Source organism: Manduca sexta, chromosome 4, assembly GCF_014839805.1.
Source record: "Manduca sexta isolate Smith_Timp_Sample1 chromosome 4, JHU_Msex_v1.0, whole genome shotgun sequence".
NCBI classification, from domain to species: domain Eukaryota; kingdom Metazoa; phylum Arthropoda; class Insecta; order Lepidoptera; family Sphingidae; genus Manduca; species Manduca sexta.
The window spans coordinates 334576-347986 of NC_051118.1; the positions used below are offsets into that span (position 1 = coordinate 334576).

At 36.4% G+C, this 13411-nt stretch overlaps 1 protein-coding gene across 1 annotated transcript in view; it reads left to right on the forward strand.

Annotated features, from left to right (window-relative positions):
* The first annotated feature begins 1182 nt into the window (after window positions 1-1182).
* LOC115445894 overlaps window positions 1183-13411 on the forward strand; it is a 24097-nt gene continuing 11868 nt past the window's right edge. Inside the window, exons 1-3 of the mRNA XM_037442048.1 lie at window positions 1183-1452; window positions 4085-4285; window positions 8811-8950. Of these exons, the coding sequence (XP_037297945.1) occupies window positions 1365-1452; window positions 4085-4285; window positions 8811-8950 (429 nt within the window). The 5' untranslated portion in view covers window positions 1183-1364. The remainder of the gene's footprint in view (window positions 1453-4084; window positions 4286-8810; window positions 8951-13411) is intronic.

Genomic DNA, 13411 nt, shown 5'->3' on the forward strand with positions numbered 1-13411 from the left:
ATATAATAGTAAGTATAGATAAATAATAATGCACTGCTGGGCACGGGCCTCCTCTACTACTGAGAGGGATTAGGCCTTAGTCCACCACGCTGGCCTAGTGCGGATTGGTAGACTTCACACACCTTCGAAATTCCTATAGAGAACTTTTCAGATGTGCAGGTTTCTTCACGATGTTTTCCTTCACCGTTAAGGCGAACGATAATTCACAAATAACACACACATGATTTTAGAAAAGTCAGAGGTGTGCCCTTGGGATTTGAACCTGCGGACATTCGTCTTGGCAGTCCGTTCCACATGCAACTAGGCTATCACCGCTTATTTATGTATGCGTGAAGAAAACTGCTTTTGTTGGTGGTAGGTAATTTTTTATATCATTCGGTTGGCGACCACCATACACAAGCCCCCTTATTCATAGAAGTTTTTTATCTAAGGACGGGGCTGAAGGCTGTGATAACAAGTCTGTTTCTCAGTGCTGACGGCATGGCAGCCTTCGCAGTTCGTAGACACAGGGCCCGGCCGTTGTGATTGGCTAATATTGAGATCCAACAATTGTATAAAGGGAAGGTGTTAAAACCCGCCATAGTGGCCCACGTAAGTGTCGCGTTCCGGGATTAGCCTGTATATCCAGTTTTAACAGGCCGTCATAATTGTGTCGACTGTCGAGGGGTAATCATCTCTTGTCAGGCGACAGTCTATTGGACCCTACTCCACTTACCATCAGGTGCAGTGGGCCACTTGGCTGTGCCCGTAACAAAAAAATATTTATCTATAAACTGTTTAATGGATTTGGATGATATTTGGCACATAGACATACGAAGTCAGAAATTAAGCAACAGTTTTTTAGGAAAACTGGAGTAGAGAATAAATACTAATCTTCTACATCACGCAATAAATTTTATTAGCTTTGTAATAAATACGGTATCCATTGTCTGAAAAGTAAAACAGAGTTAGAATATTGTCATATTGTTCCCGCCGTCGCGGCTAATTTCGAAAAAGGAAGGCACGTTCTGAATTTGAACAAACTGCGTTAATTGGCATTAATTCTGTTTGGCGGGAAGTGATTAGTTTGTGTTTATTGAATTTATTTTATTTGGATTATGAACGGAGCTATGCCATGGAGTATTTATGTTATGTAACTGGTATGTTCTTTAGCGCTTTTTTTAATTGTCACTTTTACAATCTATTGCCCAGATTATATTCTCTTTGCTGTTGCCTTGCATACCATAAACCAAAGAGAATTATAATATATTATATGCCATAAACATTGTCAGAAAAATAATGAAATCAACCAAAATGCAATAAAAACATGCAATTAAATTAAATTTTCAGTTAAATCAAATAGAAACATAGTATCATTAACTAAAATGGGTAAGGTGTCATACTTAACGGACTCCGAGGAAACCGACGACACTTCAAGTTCAGTAGAAAGTATTAAGAAGAAGAAAAATTGTCGTAAGTAGCTTTTGGATTTTGTGATCCAAGTTGTGTGTAGCCAAAGAATTCTAGAATATATAGAGCGGACTTTGGGATGATCATACAAAAATTTTGCTCTTCTGCTTTGGTTAGGTACTCAATCTACCATGAAATAGCAAAACAGCAATTTAAAATACTTCATCTTATTTCCATATCGTTATTTGCATGTTTTTAACGCGCACATTAGCATATTTTCTGAAAATATTTTTGTATTAATATCTAAGGATGCTGTGATATCTTGTCATACGACATTCAAATAAGACAGCGACTTATTAAGTACCAATTAGTTTAACTTTTGGAGCACAAATTTGGTTCTGATGTCCGCTCTATAACTAACTATATAAGTTTAATGTCTGTGTGTAGCATAAATACCGGCCTGACCAGTTAAGAAACACTGTCGGAAAAGAAAAGTGAGACCGGAATGTTGCATTTCCTATGATATTACTATATTTACACAGTCTTACTTAAGTATAAAAAAATCGCAAAGCTATGCTTAGTTAAAACACAAATTTACTCGATCAGCTGTAAGTTAAAACCCGCCATCTTGCTTCTTAATAAGGTTTAAACTAGGAAATCGGTGTTTTTGACAGCTATTTAAGCAATTCTTAATCACCTCTTATTAGTCCATTGAAAAGTTACATTTGGGGTTGCGTTTTTTAGAGGACGCAATTTTATTTTTTTGAAGTGTGGGGGGGGTCAGTGTAAATCTAAAACCAAGTTTGTGGGGTCGCCACCCTTGTCCCACGGCCGCCATCTTGAAAATAGGGGTTGAAATGGTTTTACGATGTATCTCTTAAACTATTTATCTGACAAAAAATTGTATGAACATTTTTGTTGCAAATTAAATTCTCTACAACTTTGGTCTAGTAACTTTTGTTGTAGAACTATATATAAATAATTTATAAGCGAAAATGTTAAGATATTCAATGTTATGCAATATCCATTGAAACGTAATCAGAACGTGTGTTTATATGGTTCATAATACTTTTTTGTACTCTCATTAATACCCAAATACCCAAGGGACCATTAGGGAACAAAAGATCATCTGCCTGCTATTATTATTATTATTTCTAACCTCTCTTATTGTAAGAATAGCTGATAATATTGTGTTGAAGTTGTCGTAAGTAGGTTATTTATTAGCATTTTGACTTTTAAAAGTCTTTTAAAAGTCAAAATGCTAATAAAAAAAAAGTAGTTTTTACTAAAGTTAAAATCGTGTCTAAAATCATTCGAAATCGTCTTCACAATTAAAAACAGAATAAAATACATCCGCACGTACAGAAATATGGAGCACAACTAAAAGATATAAGTTGAACGACAACTTCAACATAATATTATCAGCTATTCTTACAATAAGAGAGGTTAGAAATAATAATAATAATAGCAGGCAGATGATCTTTTGTTACCTAATGGTCCTTTGGGTATTTGGGTATTAATGAGAGTACAAAAAAAGTATTATGAACCTTATAAACACACGTTCTGATGACGTTGCAATGGACATTGCTTAACATTGAATTTCTTAACATTTTCGCTTATAACTTTTGTATTTATAGTTCCACGACAAAAGTTACTAGACCAAAGTTGTAGAGAATTTAATTTGCAACAAAAATGTTTATACATTTTTTGTCAGATAAATAGTTTAAGAGATACATCGTAAAACCAATTCAACCTCTATTTTCAAGATGGCGGCCGTGGGACAAGGGTCGCGACCCCACAAACTTGGTTTTAGCTTTAGACTGACCCCTACACTTCAAAAAAATAAAATTGCGTCCTCTAAAAAACGCAAGGTAAGGCCTAAAAAATGTAACATTTCAATGGACTATATCGCTAAAACAAGTTTATAAGTAAGACTGATTGTTTAAATATAATAAACTAATTTTTCTAGATACGTTTATTACATAGTGCTTTTTAAATATGCAACCCATACTTATAAATGCAAAAGCAATTCTCTGTGACATATTGACGGGCGTCTGATTTCTATGAAGTTTGTCACGGAGATAGTTTGAGACCCTGGAAAGGAAAAGTCTACTTTCATCCCGGGATGATATATAGCGGGACTTTTGTCCTAGAATAACTATTGTCACGCGGGCGGAGCTGCGAGCAAAACTGATGGTGAATATGCTTTCTTATTATTTACCTTAAATTTCATATTATATCGGTGCTTGGAAGGCAAACATATCTAAAAGATATATCATCATCATCATCATCAGCCCTGTATTATATATTGTCCCACTGTTGGGCACGGGCCTCCTCTACTACTGAGAGGGATTAGGCCTTAGTCCACCACGCTGACCTTGTGCAGATTAATAGAATTCACACACCCTCGAAATTCCTATAGAGAACTTCTAAGGTATGCAGGTTTCATCACGGTGTTTTCCTTCACCGTTAAACAGTCATATAACGAAAATTAATTATACAAATATTTGTCAGATATTTTTACTTCGTTTGATCTAGGTTTTGTAGTTCGAGGACAATTTTAATATCATTAGACTATATTTTTAATATAATTGTTATGATTTTTCGATTAAAATCAAATCTTCAAAACGGTCTGTTCAAAAGTTTAGATTGTCGCTTAGATATGATTGCCCCAGCGTCGAAATAAAATGATTAGACGAGGCTATTCAGAGGATAAAACTACCCACTACTAGTATATATTCAAGGATATTGAAGTATACCAGCGGCAATGCAAGAAAGAAGAAGTGTAAGTGGCACGCGCGCTCGGAGCCCGAGGACTCTGAGTACAGGAGCGGCAGCGGCGGGCGGGCACGGTACCCTCTGCCCGGGATACTCAAGCACCAGCGGGACGTAGAGAGTGAGTCTCATAGCACGCGACTCGCTTGTTGCACTAGCCGTATAGGGATATATATAGGGTCATTTGGCATTGCGTTACTAAATAAAACCACATACTTATCTACTTGGAAATAACGCTTTACAGTAAGTTACATGAGCCGTAAATGTAAAATAAAAAAGTGTAAGTATCGAACAATATAAATAATAAGTAATGTTACGCGCCCTAATGCCACTAATACTACTCAAAGAGAATTCGTGTCAGCGGCAACATCATTCGTTCAGTCAGAAATACACCAACGCACACGTCATATTCGCATTAAACTACAAAATGAACAAAAAATCTGAAAACTAAAACCAGGATTTTTGGTTATAATATTCGTTATTAATGGATGATTTTTGGCACAATCTCCAAAAGTGAAGACGAGTATGTGGTTTCATTTAGTAATGCAATGTCAAAATGCCCCTGTATAGCGTGAACATTGGGATGATATCAAATATTTTGCGCTCATGCGATGTTTCCTCGATCTACCGCGAAATAGCAAAACACAAATGTAACATACGTCATATTATTTTCATATCGTGATTTGTATGCGTATATTTACATATATTCTATAAATTCTTATATTTCTATATAGTTTTTAGATGTATTAATATCTAATGACAACTCATACGGATATTTCAAATAATACAACTTATTACCGATTGGTAATAACTTTTGGACCACAAATTTGGTAATTAAAATTAAACTATTTTTCGGATTTTATCTCGGTTTTAATGTATTAGTTTTCTCCCGACGTTTCAAAGACTTTGCAGCCTTCGTGGCCACGGGGGGAGTAAGGCTGCAAAGTATCATTACATATTACGTAAGAAATCATTTATTCATTTATTTATTTTATTTAATTTTGCACATAATAACTCGACATAGAAAGGTTATCACCCTAGCTTCCGAACTAGCGTTAGCTGTATCTCGGGAGCTAGTGTCTTCCCCCATCAATATATACAATTTTGTTTACCAATTACAAATAAACATGACTTAATATGTAATTATATTTACGATAATCATTATACAAATTTGGTCCTGGTCTTCGGTCTATAACTAACTATACTGTTTAATATATAATAATAATATCAGCCCTGTATTATATACTTGCCTACTGCTGAGCACGGGCCTCTTCTACTACTGAGATATACACATATAGGAAAAATCCATGCATAGATACTGGAAGCACGTAGGTTTATCTAACTCCAGTCTATTTTCCGCTACGATTGAACATCACAATGCGCGCCAACGTCCGCCTGTTGGCATTCAACATTAGTCCTAAAATTAGTCTGGAAACAACTATACTGTTTACAAACATACTGGAACATTTCGACGAGATAATATATCATGATGATACTAATACCGATAAATCTACTTAAAACGATATCTACAATAATACAATATGAAAACTTAAATATTCAATGTTTTTCTGTTCTTGTGTACAGCGACAAAATAAAGCAAAGATTTTAAATTAAACTATAATAATAATATCAGCCCTGTGTTACATACTTGCCCACTGCTGAGCACGGGCCTTCTCTACTACTGAGAGGGATTAGGCCTTAGTCCACCACGCTGGCCTAGTGCGGATTGGTAGACTTCACACACCTTCGAAATTCCTATAGAGAACTACTTAGGTGTGCAGGTTTACTCACGATGTTTTCCTTCACCGTTAAAGCGAACGATAAATTCACAAAGAATACACACACGATTTTAGAAAAGTCAGAGGTGTGCCCTTGGGATTTGAACCTGCGGACATTCGTCTTGGCAGTCCGTTCCACACCCAACTAGGCTATCGCCGCTAATAAATTAATGTTTCGATTAATTTGATGACGTACCTCCCGTACGCCTCCTTTGAATGATCCAATCCTAGACATTTACAGGAATCGAATCCAGGACCTGAAACTACACCATAGTGTTTACACTGATACTCTACGAAACACCAACGATGATTTGTGAAACAGTTTTGTAAAATAATTAATATTGACACATTTGTATGAAAAAGACTAACTCGTGAAGGATTTGAACCTCCGCCCTCCGATGGTCAAGCGTATGTTTATATCGGCGCTCTTACCTACTGAGCTAACGAGTCTTGTATGTACTCGCCTAATGTACAACACAACTCAAGTGATGTGACGTCACACACACATAGTGCATTATAATTTCGATCGAATGCGCAAGTAAATAGGTCAATTATCCAGTAACAAGCGCGAAGATTGCTAATGATTCAACTGCACTCATACGGGTCGGACAAAAATAGCATAGAGGTAAATTGATAATACTTCTTGTAGCTGATTCATTGCGGCTTTACGATAGCAGTATTAGAGGGTTGGATAATACAGTAGAAATGAATATTTATTTATGTACTGTATTAGTCTACATCGATGTACTGTAATTATGAGGGTAGGATGTTTGAATCAATAAACTAGTTAGCAACCGACCGCTGTGTTTAACTCACGTACACTACAATTTATATACTAGCTTTTGTCTACGGCTCCACCCCCGTGATATAGATTTATCGGGATACATTTTTCTGTTTTAAAAGTCACGCTTTATTTTCCCGGGATAAAAAGTAGCCTATGTAGTCCCCAAGGTGTCAAATTATTTCCATACCGAATTTCATCTAAATTCGTTGGGCAGTTTTTAAGTTTATCACGTTCAGTCAGGCAGACAGATTTGATTGGAGTGTTTGTTTATTTGATTTGTTTTTTACCATTTACCCAGCGTACGTAAAATAAGTTGTCAAAAGTAATAAATTTTCCCCGTTTTTGTAACATTACTGCCCCGTTCCTAGTGGCCATAGAGTGATGATATGCCTATAGCCTTCGATGAATAAAGGACCATCCAACACTAAAAGGATCTAGTCAGTTTTAACATATTTGTAACAATCAATACAATTATAACCGTTATTAAAAGTATTGATATTTGTGCGAAAATGGGAACATTGTGTGCGTGCGTACTTGCCAATCGTAGATCGATCGATTTACGGAACAGTCTGTCCCGCCGAAACTTTTTAAAATGTGCCTAAAATACGGGACGTCCCGGTAAAAACGGGACGTCTGGCAACACTAGTATTGCGCCTCTTTTCTGTTTCTTGTTACTTACCCATTCCACCTAAATTCAAAGACTTTATTTAACTCGTTGATTTTTTACCGAATTCTAATAATTCCTTCTGTACTTATATAACGTAAATATTATATTATAAAAGTAAAGAACAAAAATGGCTCCGGTACTCTATTGTTTTTAAAAATATTCCTTATATCCTATTTTCAGCTAACATAAACGATGTTATAATGCTTAGATGAACCATTCGTATAATGACCTTCGTATTTGTAACTGGATAATCGACCTTGTTGCAGCCACATAAGATTGAAATTACAATACATTATATTTATATGACGTCATTTCACTGGATTAGTATTGTATATTGGATAGAAGCAAACAAGACTCGTTAGCTCAGTAGGTAAGAGCGCCGATATAAACATTTGCTTGACCATCGGAGGGCGGAGGTTCAAATCCTTCACGAGTCATTTCAATTTTTGATTTTCGAATTTTATTATTTATGAAGGTATTAAGGTATTACATTTGCACCGAACACTATCACTACATAGTATAAAACAAAGTCGCTTTCTCTGTCCCTACGTCCCTTTGTATGTTTAAATCTTTAAAACTACGCAACGGATTTTGATGCGGTTTTTTTTAATAGATAGAGTGATTCAAGAGGAAGGTTTATATGTATAATAACATCCATTAAATAGTGAAAAAATACTGTTATTTTGTTATGTTACACCCGTGCGAAGCCAGAGCGGGCCGCTATGTTTTTATATACAACGTTCACAGTTTTTCTGTAGTGTATTTAGTATCAGCATTGCACCCGTGCGAAGCCGGGGCGGGTCGCTAGTTTCCATATAAATACAAAATATTAAAAAAATAATAATTTAATTCCCTGCTTGCATCAAGATCCGCGTCAGGACAAAATATGCATTTCGCAATTAATATTTATAGGACCTGTGAAGTGTCAAAGTATTTTATACCTAACTACCTTACTACTAAGGGTCACGATAGGTACAAAATACAAAAAGCACTGAACAGTCAACAGCGTATATTACTCTAACTCCTAAGATATTAAAATAGATCCTAAAGCTTCTTGTAAAGCGTTACGATGCGTTACAAGGGCGGGAGTGGGTTCTCGTTCAAAGCGTTATGTACTATTGTTTTTTTTTTAACAATAACGAAGGTATTTCAGCGACTTTCCGGTACTTTGTGTAGCACTTTGAATTACAAAGTATTGTTATAGTTACACTGGCTACAATATCCTTCAAACCAGAACACAACAGTGACTACATACTGCGGCGATAGAAGTAGACTTTGCGGTGATACCTACCCAGGCGGACTCTCACATAAGAGAGACGTACCACCAGTTAACTAAGGGTGCCATTGGAAAAAAATGAATATTAATTGTTTTAAATAGGTACTTGTTTTAAATACCTACTGTTTTTTTTTATAATAGGTTCCGAAGACGAAGAGGATATAGAACCCGAGATACCTTACCCGCACGATAGATGCCTGGTGGGGCGTGTGCCCCGGCCGGCGGGGGCGAAGCCCGGCCGCGGCGGAGGCGTCGCCATCATAGTCAGGAGGAATGTCAGTGTTAGTATTCTTCACTTATATTTTGTCGACTTAGTTATCCCAAGAGGAAGGTGTTTCATAATGTGTAGTTTTTTTAAAGCGGCGGAGGAAAATAGTGAAGAAACCAGATACCTACCGGCTTCCTTTTTATGTTTATTTACGTTTGTCTTAGTTTTTGTATCATGTAAAATTGACCGCGATTTGTTAACTAAGGCATTTTTCTTGCCCTGGTTACCTTTTGAACAAATTCGCCCTCAATCTATATCCGGTTCAAACAGGCCGGCATAATTGTGTCGACGGGCGAGGGATAATCAGTTCTCACCAGTCGACAATCTATCTAGACCCAACTCCACTTACCACCAGTTGCATAAGGGTCATTTTGCGGTGTGTGTATATAAAAAATATGGTGATCCCGATGGGACTGCGAAAACAGATAGTTACATACATTTTCATTCGCTAAAGTTTACAGTCTTGTGGATAGGTTCCATCGCGTATCTTTAAAGTCTCCCCGCGGGCCGGCCGCTCGTTATCCGCTTGATGTACGGCGGGTTGCGGGTTCGAAGCCCGCGGGAGAACGAATTGATTTACACCCGTCGTTATAAGAAAGTTTGGAAAATGCATTTTTCAGATTTTAAAGAGAGGTGTTTGGTGGTTTTTGTGAGATGTAAAATTAGATCGATAGAGGCAACAGTTATGTTGAATTGACTTAATTACTTTTTAAAATTAAACTATTTTTAGATTTTATCGCGGTTTTAATTATTTTAGTTTTCTTTCTTTTATATTTGTCTTTTTGGGAGAAAACTAAAATAATTAAAACCGCGATAAAATCCGAAAAATAGTTTAATTTTAATGTCTAACATTCGCGTAAACATAAAAAATCATTACAGATAGTTATGTATAGGTATTTCATATAGTCGATATATTATTAGTTAGAGTTTCTATAGCTACCCTTATGAATTCCGCCAGTGTACAATTAAAGATATCTAAGTTTCGCCCAACTTCATTAATAATGTTTACTGCTCTTAGTAGGTACTGGAGCGAATCGGGCAGTCTAAGTGCGAGTCAACAGGACTTCGAATAGCCTCTCTCTTACATTGATTCGCGACCTTGTGACAATCAGATGCAATGAAGCCAACACTGATGGATTATTTAGTACCTAGGAAAACCCGAAATTCATATTTGGCTAACGCAACGTTACGCCTTCTTATTTGTAGTGACTGACTATATCTAGGACAAATAGTACGTATTTATTTACAACTTTTCTGAGTCGGGTAAGCATAAGTTCATAGTCGGTGCATAAGATATGGGTGCAGGTAGACTTTTTTTCTTGAAAGACAAGACGAGCACGTTGCTCGTCTGATGCTAGACCATACGATCAACCATAAATTCCACAACGCCGTACAGAATTTCTTTCTGCCTTTCTTCTTCGGATAGTCATCGCTTAGGTAGCTAGTGAAAGGCTGGTAAGTTAGCTAGGCTAGGACTCATGTCCTCACCTGCGAGGGTCGCGACGAGTTAGCATTATATTTCCCCCTACCTGCCAACCTGAGCTGGCTACTTTGTTTTACCTTATGCCTTGTATTCCATAAAAATTTTATCCCTAATTTAAAATGTCTGTTTATATAAGTGATCTTGAGTGGTATTCACAAATAATAATAATTATTCTTATAAATTGTTTTGACCTATCATAAGTGCAACTTTGTTGCCTACGTGATAAATAAAGTATTTTTTTTAAGAATTACAAAATACTACGTGGTACTCTACTGTGCTCATCGCTCTAAGACAAGATATTAAGCCTCAGTCCTCAGTAATCACATTGACGATAATGTCCCTCAAACTGGAATACAGTAGTGCATGTCCACTGCTGCTTGGCGGTTGAAATAGACATGGCGGTACCTACCCAGATGATTCTTCGCATACAAGACGCATACCACCAACGGGTACGAAGGGTTTTACCGAACTCTCTACCGGAATGTCTACTTCAGCTTTCAAGCCTTTAGACCTTGACCAAGCGATCTGCGTATCGCTATTGTGTATAAAAACTTTTTAACTTTAAACCTTTTTAAATGAGATTAGAAAAAAAAGCTTTATATCAAAATAGTCCTTATTGTCCGTAAACAAAGATAAGGGCGTCTAGCTCAACCCATTTAACGTTAGCTCCTAAATGTGAATTTATCTTGAGACCTTTTATTTCGAATGGACCTGTTTAGAGAGAAAATTTTAAAGAAATTACATTCGGCTTTTGTATGAATCACAGCAATTCTTAATGAACTGTAAAAATTAAAGCAACAAAGTAGAAGCTATGAAAGTTGTAACAATATAAATGTCATATTTTAGGCAAAATATTTGGCTATTACTGTTAATGGAATAACGAAACGTTTTCTAACAAATTGTTGTAATTACATATAGATTGTGACGTAATAAAATTGCACAATGATTTTTTAAGTTTACGCGAATTTTACATTAAAATGTAACTATATTTCGGAATTTTATCGTGGTTTTTTATATTGTATTTAAGACAGCAGCCTTCATGATCACGGGAGGGGGAAGGGGGGGGGGGAGGCTCAGGTATTGGTCGCCGAAAACTCAAAGTTACAAAATCTAGCTATATTTTAAAATAGGGTACCGGACTCATTTTTGTTCTTTACTATTATCAAATATTGACATAATATAAATTATAACACGGAAGGAATTATTAAAATCCGGTAAAAACCAACAAGTTATGTCTTTGAATTTCGGTGGAAGGGGTAATTAACAAGAAACAGAAAATAGACGAAATACCCACATGTGACGTCATCGGGAATTACGAAGCGTGCGAAAGAAAGAGATGAAACGACATCCCCTCATTGCGCCCACTTCTGCACATTACAATATTTTGAATATGAATTACTCGCTCATTTTTTAACCAATTTTTATGCAGTTTTCACAGGAGTGCTTCTTTTTCGTATTATTAACCATTACATATAGAATAATGTACAAAATCAAGAATAGGCCGGTCCCCTATTATGCAAAAGTTTTAATTGTTTTAGATATTGACGGTCCGATCAACGCAGAATGAGCCCACAGTGTCTTGAAGTCTGGCAGTGTGTCTTTTGGGTTTCACTTTAATTAAACGTATAACAGATTCCCAGGCTTCTAACCATTTTTCTCTATTGTGAGTGATTTTTTATTTTAATAGCCTCACAAATCATTTTCGTCAGGAATCTTTGTTATTTGGTAAGAATGTCTGGCTTGTCTAGTCGCAAATAAATATAATATAGAAAAACGAAAATTCGTTGTATGTATCTATATATATAAAAATCAATTGCTGTTCGTTAGTCTCGCTAAAACTCGAGAACGGCTGAACGGATTTATCTTATCTTGGTCTTGAATTATTCGTGGAGGTCTAGGGAAGATTTAAAAAGGTGAGAAAAATTCGAATAATTGCCGGGAAAATCCTCAAAACAGCATTTTTCTATTTCCCATACAAACGTTTTCTAAATAAAATGGAGAGTCAATTTGTAATTTATTACCGCTGCATAAAGTTCAAATTCGCGTGCGCGTTGGAGGATCTAATATCGCGTTCTGAAACTCAACAAAAGTGAAAGTGAATCGCGAACGCGACAAAATTGCATAGTCTCAAAATACATAGTACATAAATAGTGGTCGGCTTCGAGAAACTCAATTTTAGCTAACTTCAGTTGTTAATCTATACTTCTATACTATTATATAAAGCTGAAGAGTTTGTTTGTTTGTTTGTTTGTTTGAACGCGCTAATCTCAGGAACTACCGGTCCAAACTGAAAAAATCTTTTTGCGTTGGATAGCCCTTGGTTCGTGGAGTGCTATAGGCTATATATCATCACGCTATACCCAATAGGAGCAGAGCAGTAATGGCTAATCTCAGGAACTACCGGTCCAAACTGAAAAATTCTTTTTGCGTTGGATAGCCCTTTGTTCGTGGAGTGCTATAGGCTATATATCATCACGCTATACCCAATAGGAGTGGAGCAGTAATGGCTAATCTCAGGAACTACCGATTCGAACTGAAAAAATCTTTTTGTGTTGAATGGTCCCTTATTTGTGGAGTGCTCAAAGTTATATATCATCACGCTATGACCAATAGGAGCGGAGCAGTAATAGCTAATCTCAGGAACTAACAGTTTCAACTGAAAAATTCGTTTTGTGTTGGATAGCCCTTTATTTGTGGACCGCTATAGGCTATATATCATCACGCTATGACCTATAGGAGCGGAGCAGTAATGGCTAATCTCAGGAACTACCGGTTTGAACTGAAAAAATCTTTTTGTGTTGGATAGCCCTTTGTTTCTGGAGTGCTATAGGCTATATATCATCACGTTATGACCAATAGGAGCGAAGCAGTAATGAAACATGTTGCAAAAACGGGGAAAATTATTAGTTTTGAGAGCTTCCATTGCCTTCGCTGCGTAAACGGTTAAAATTATGCAACAATGATGTATGACGGGATTGTTCCACTTAAAAT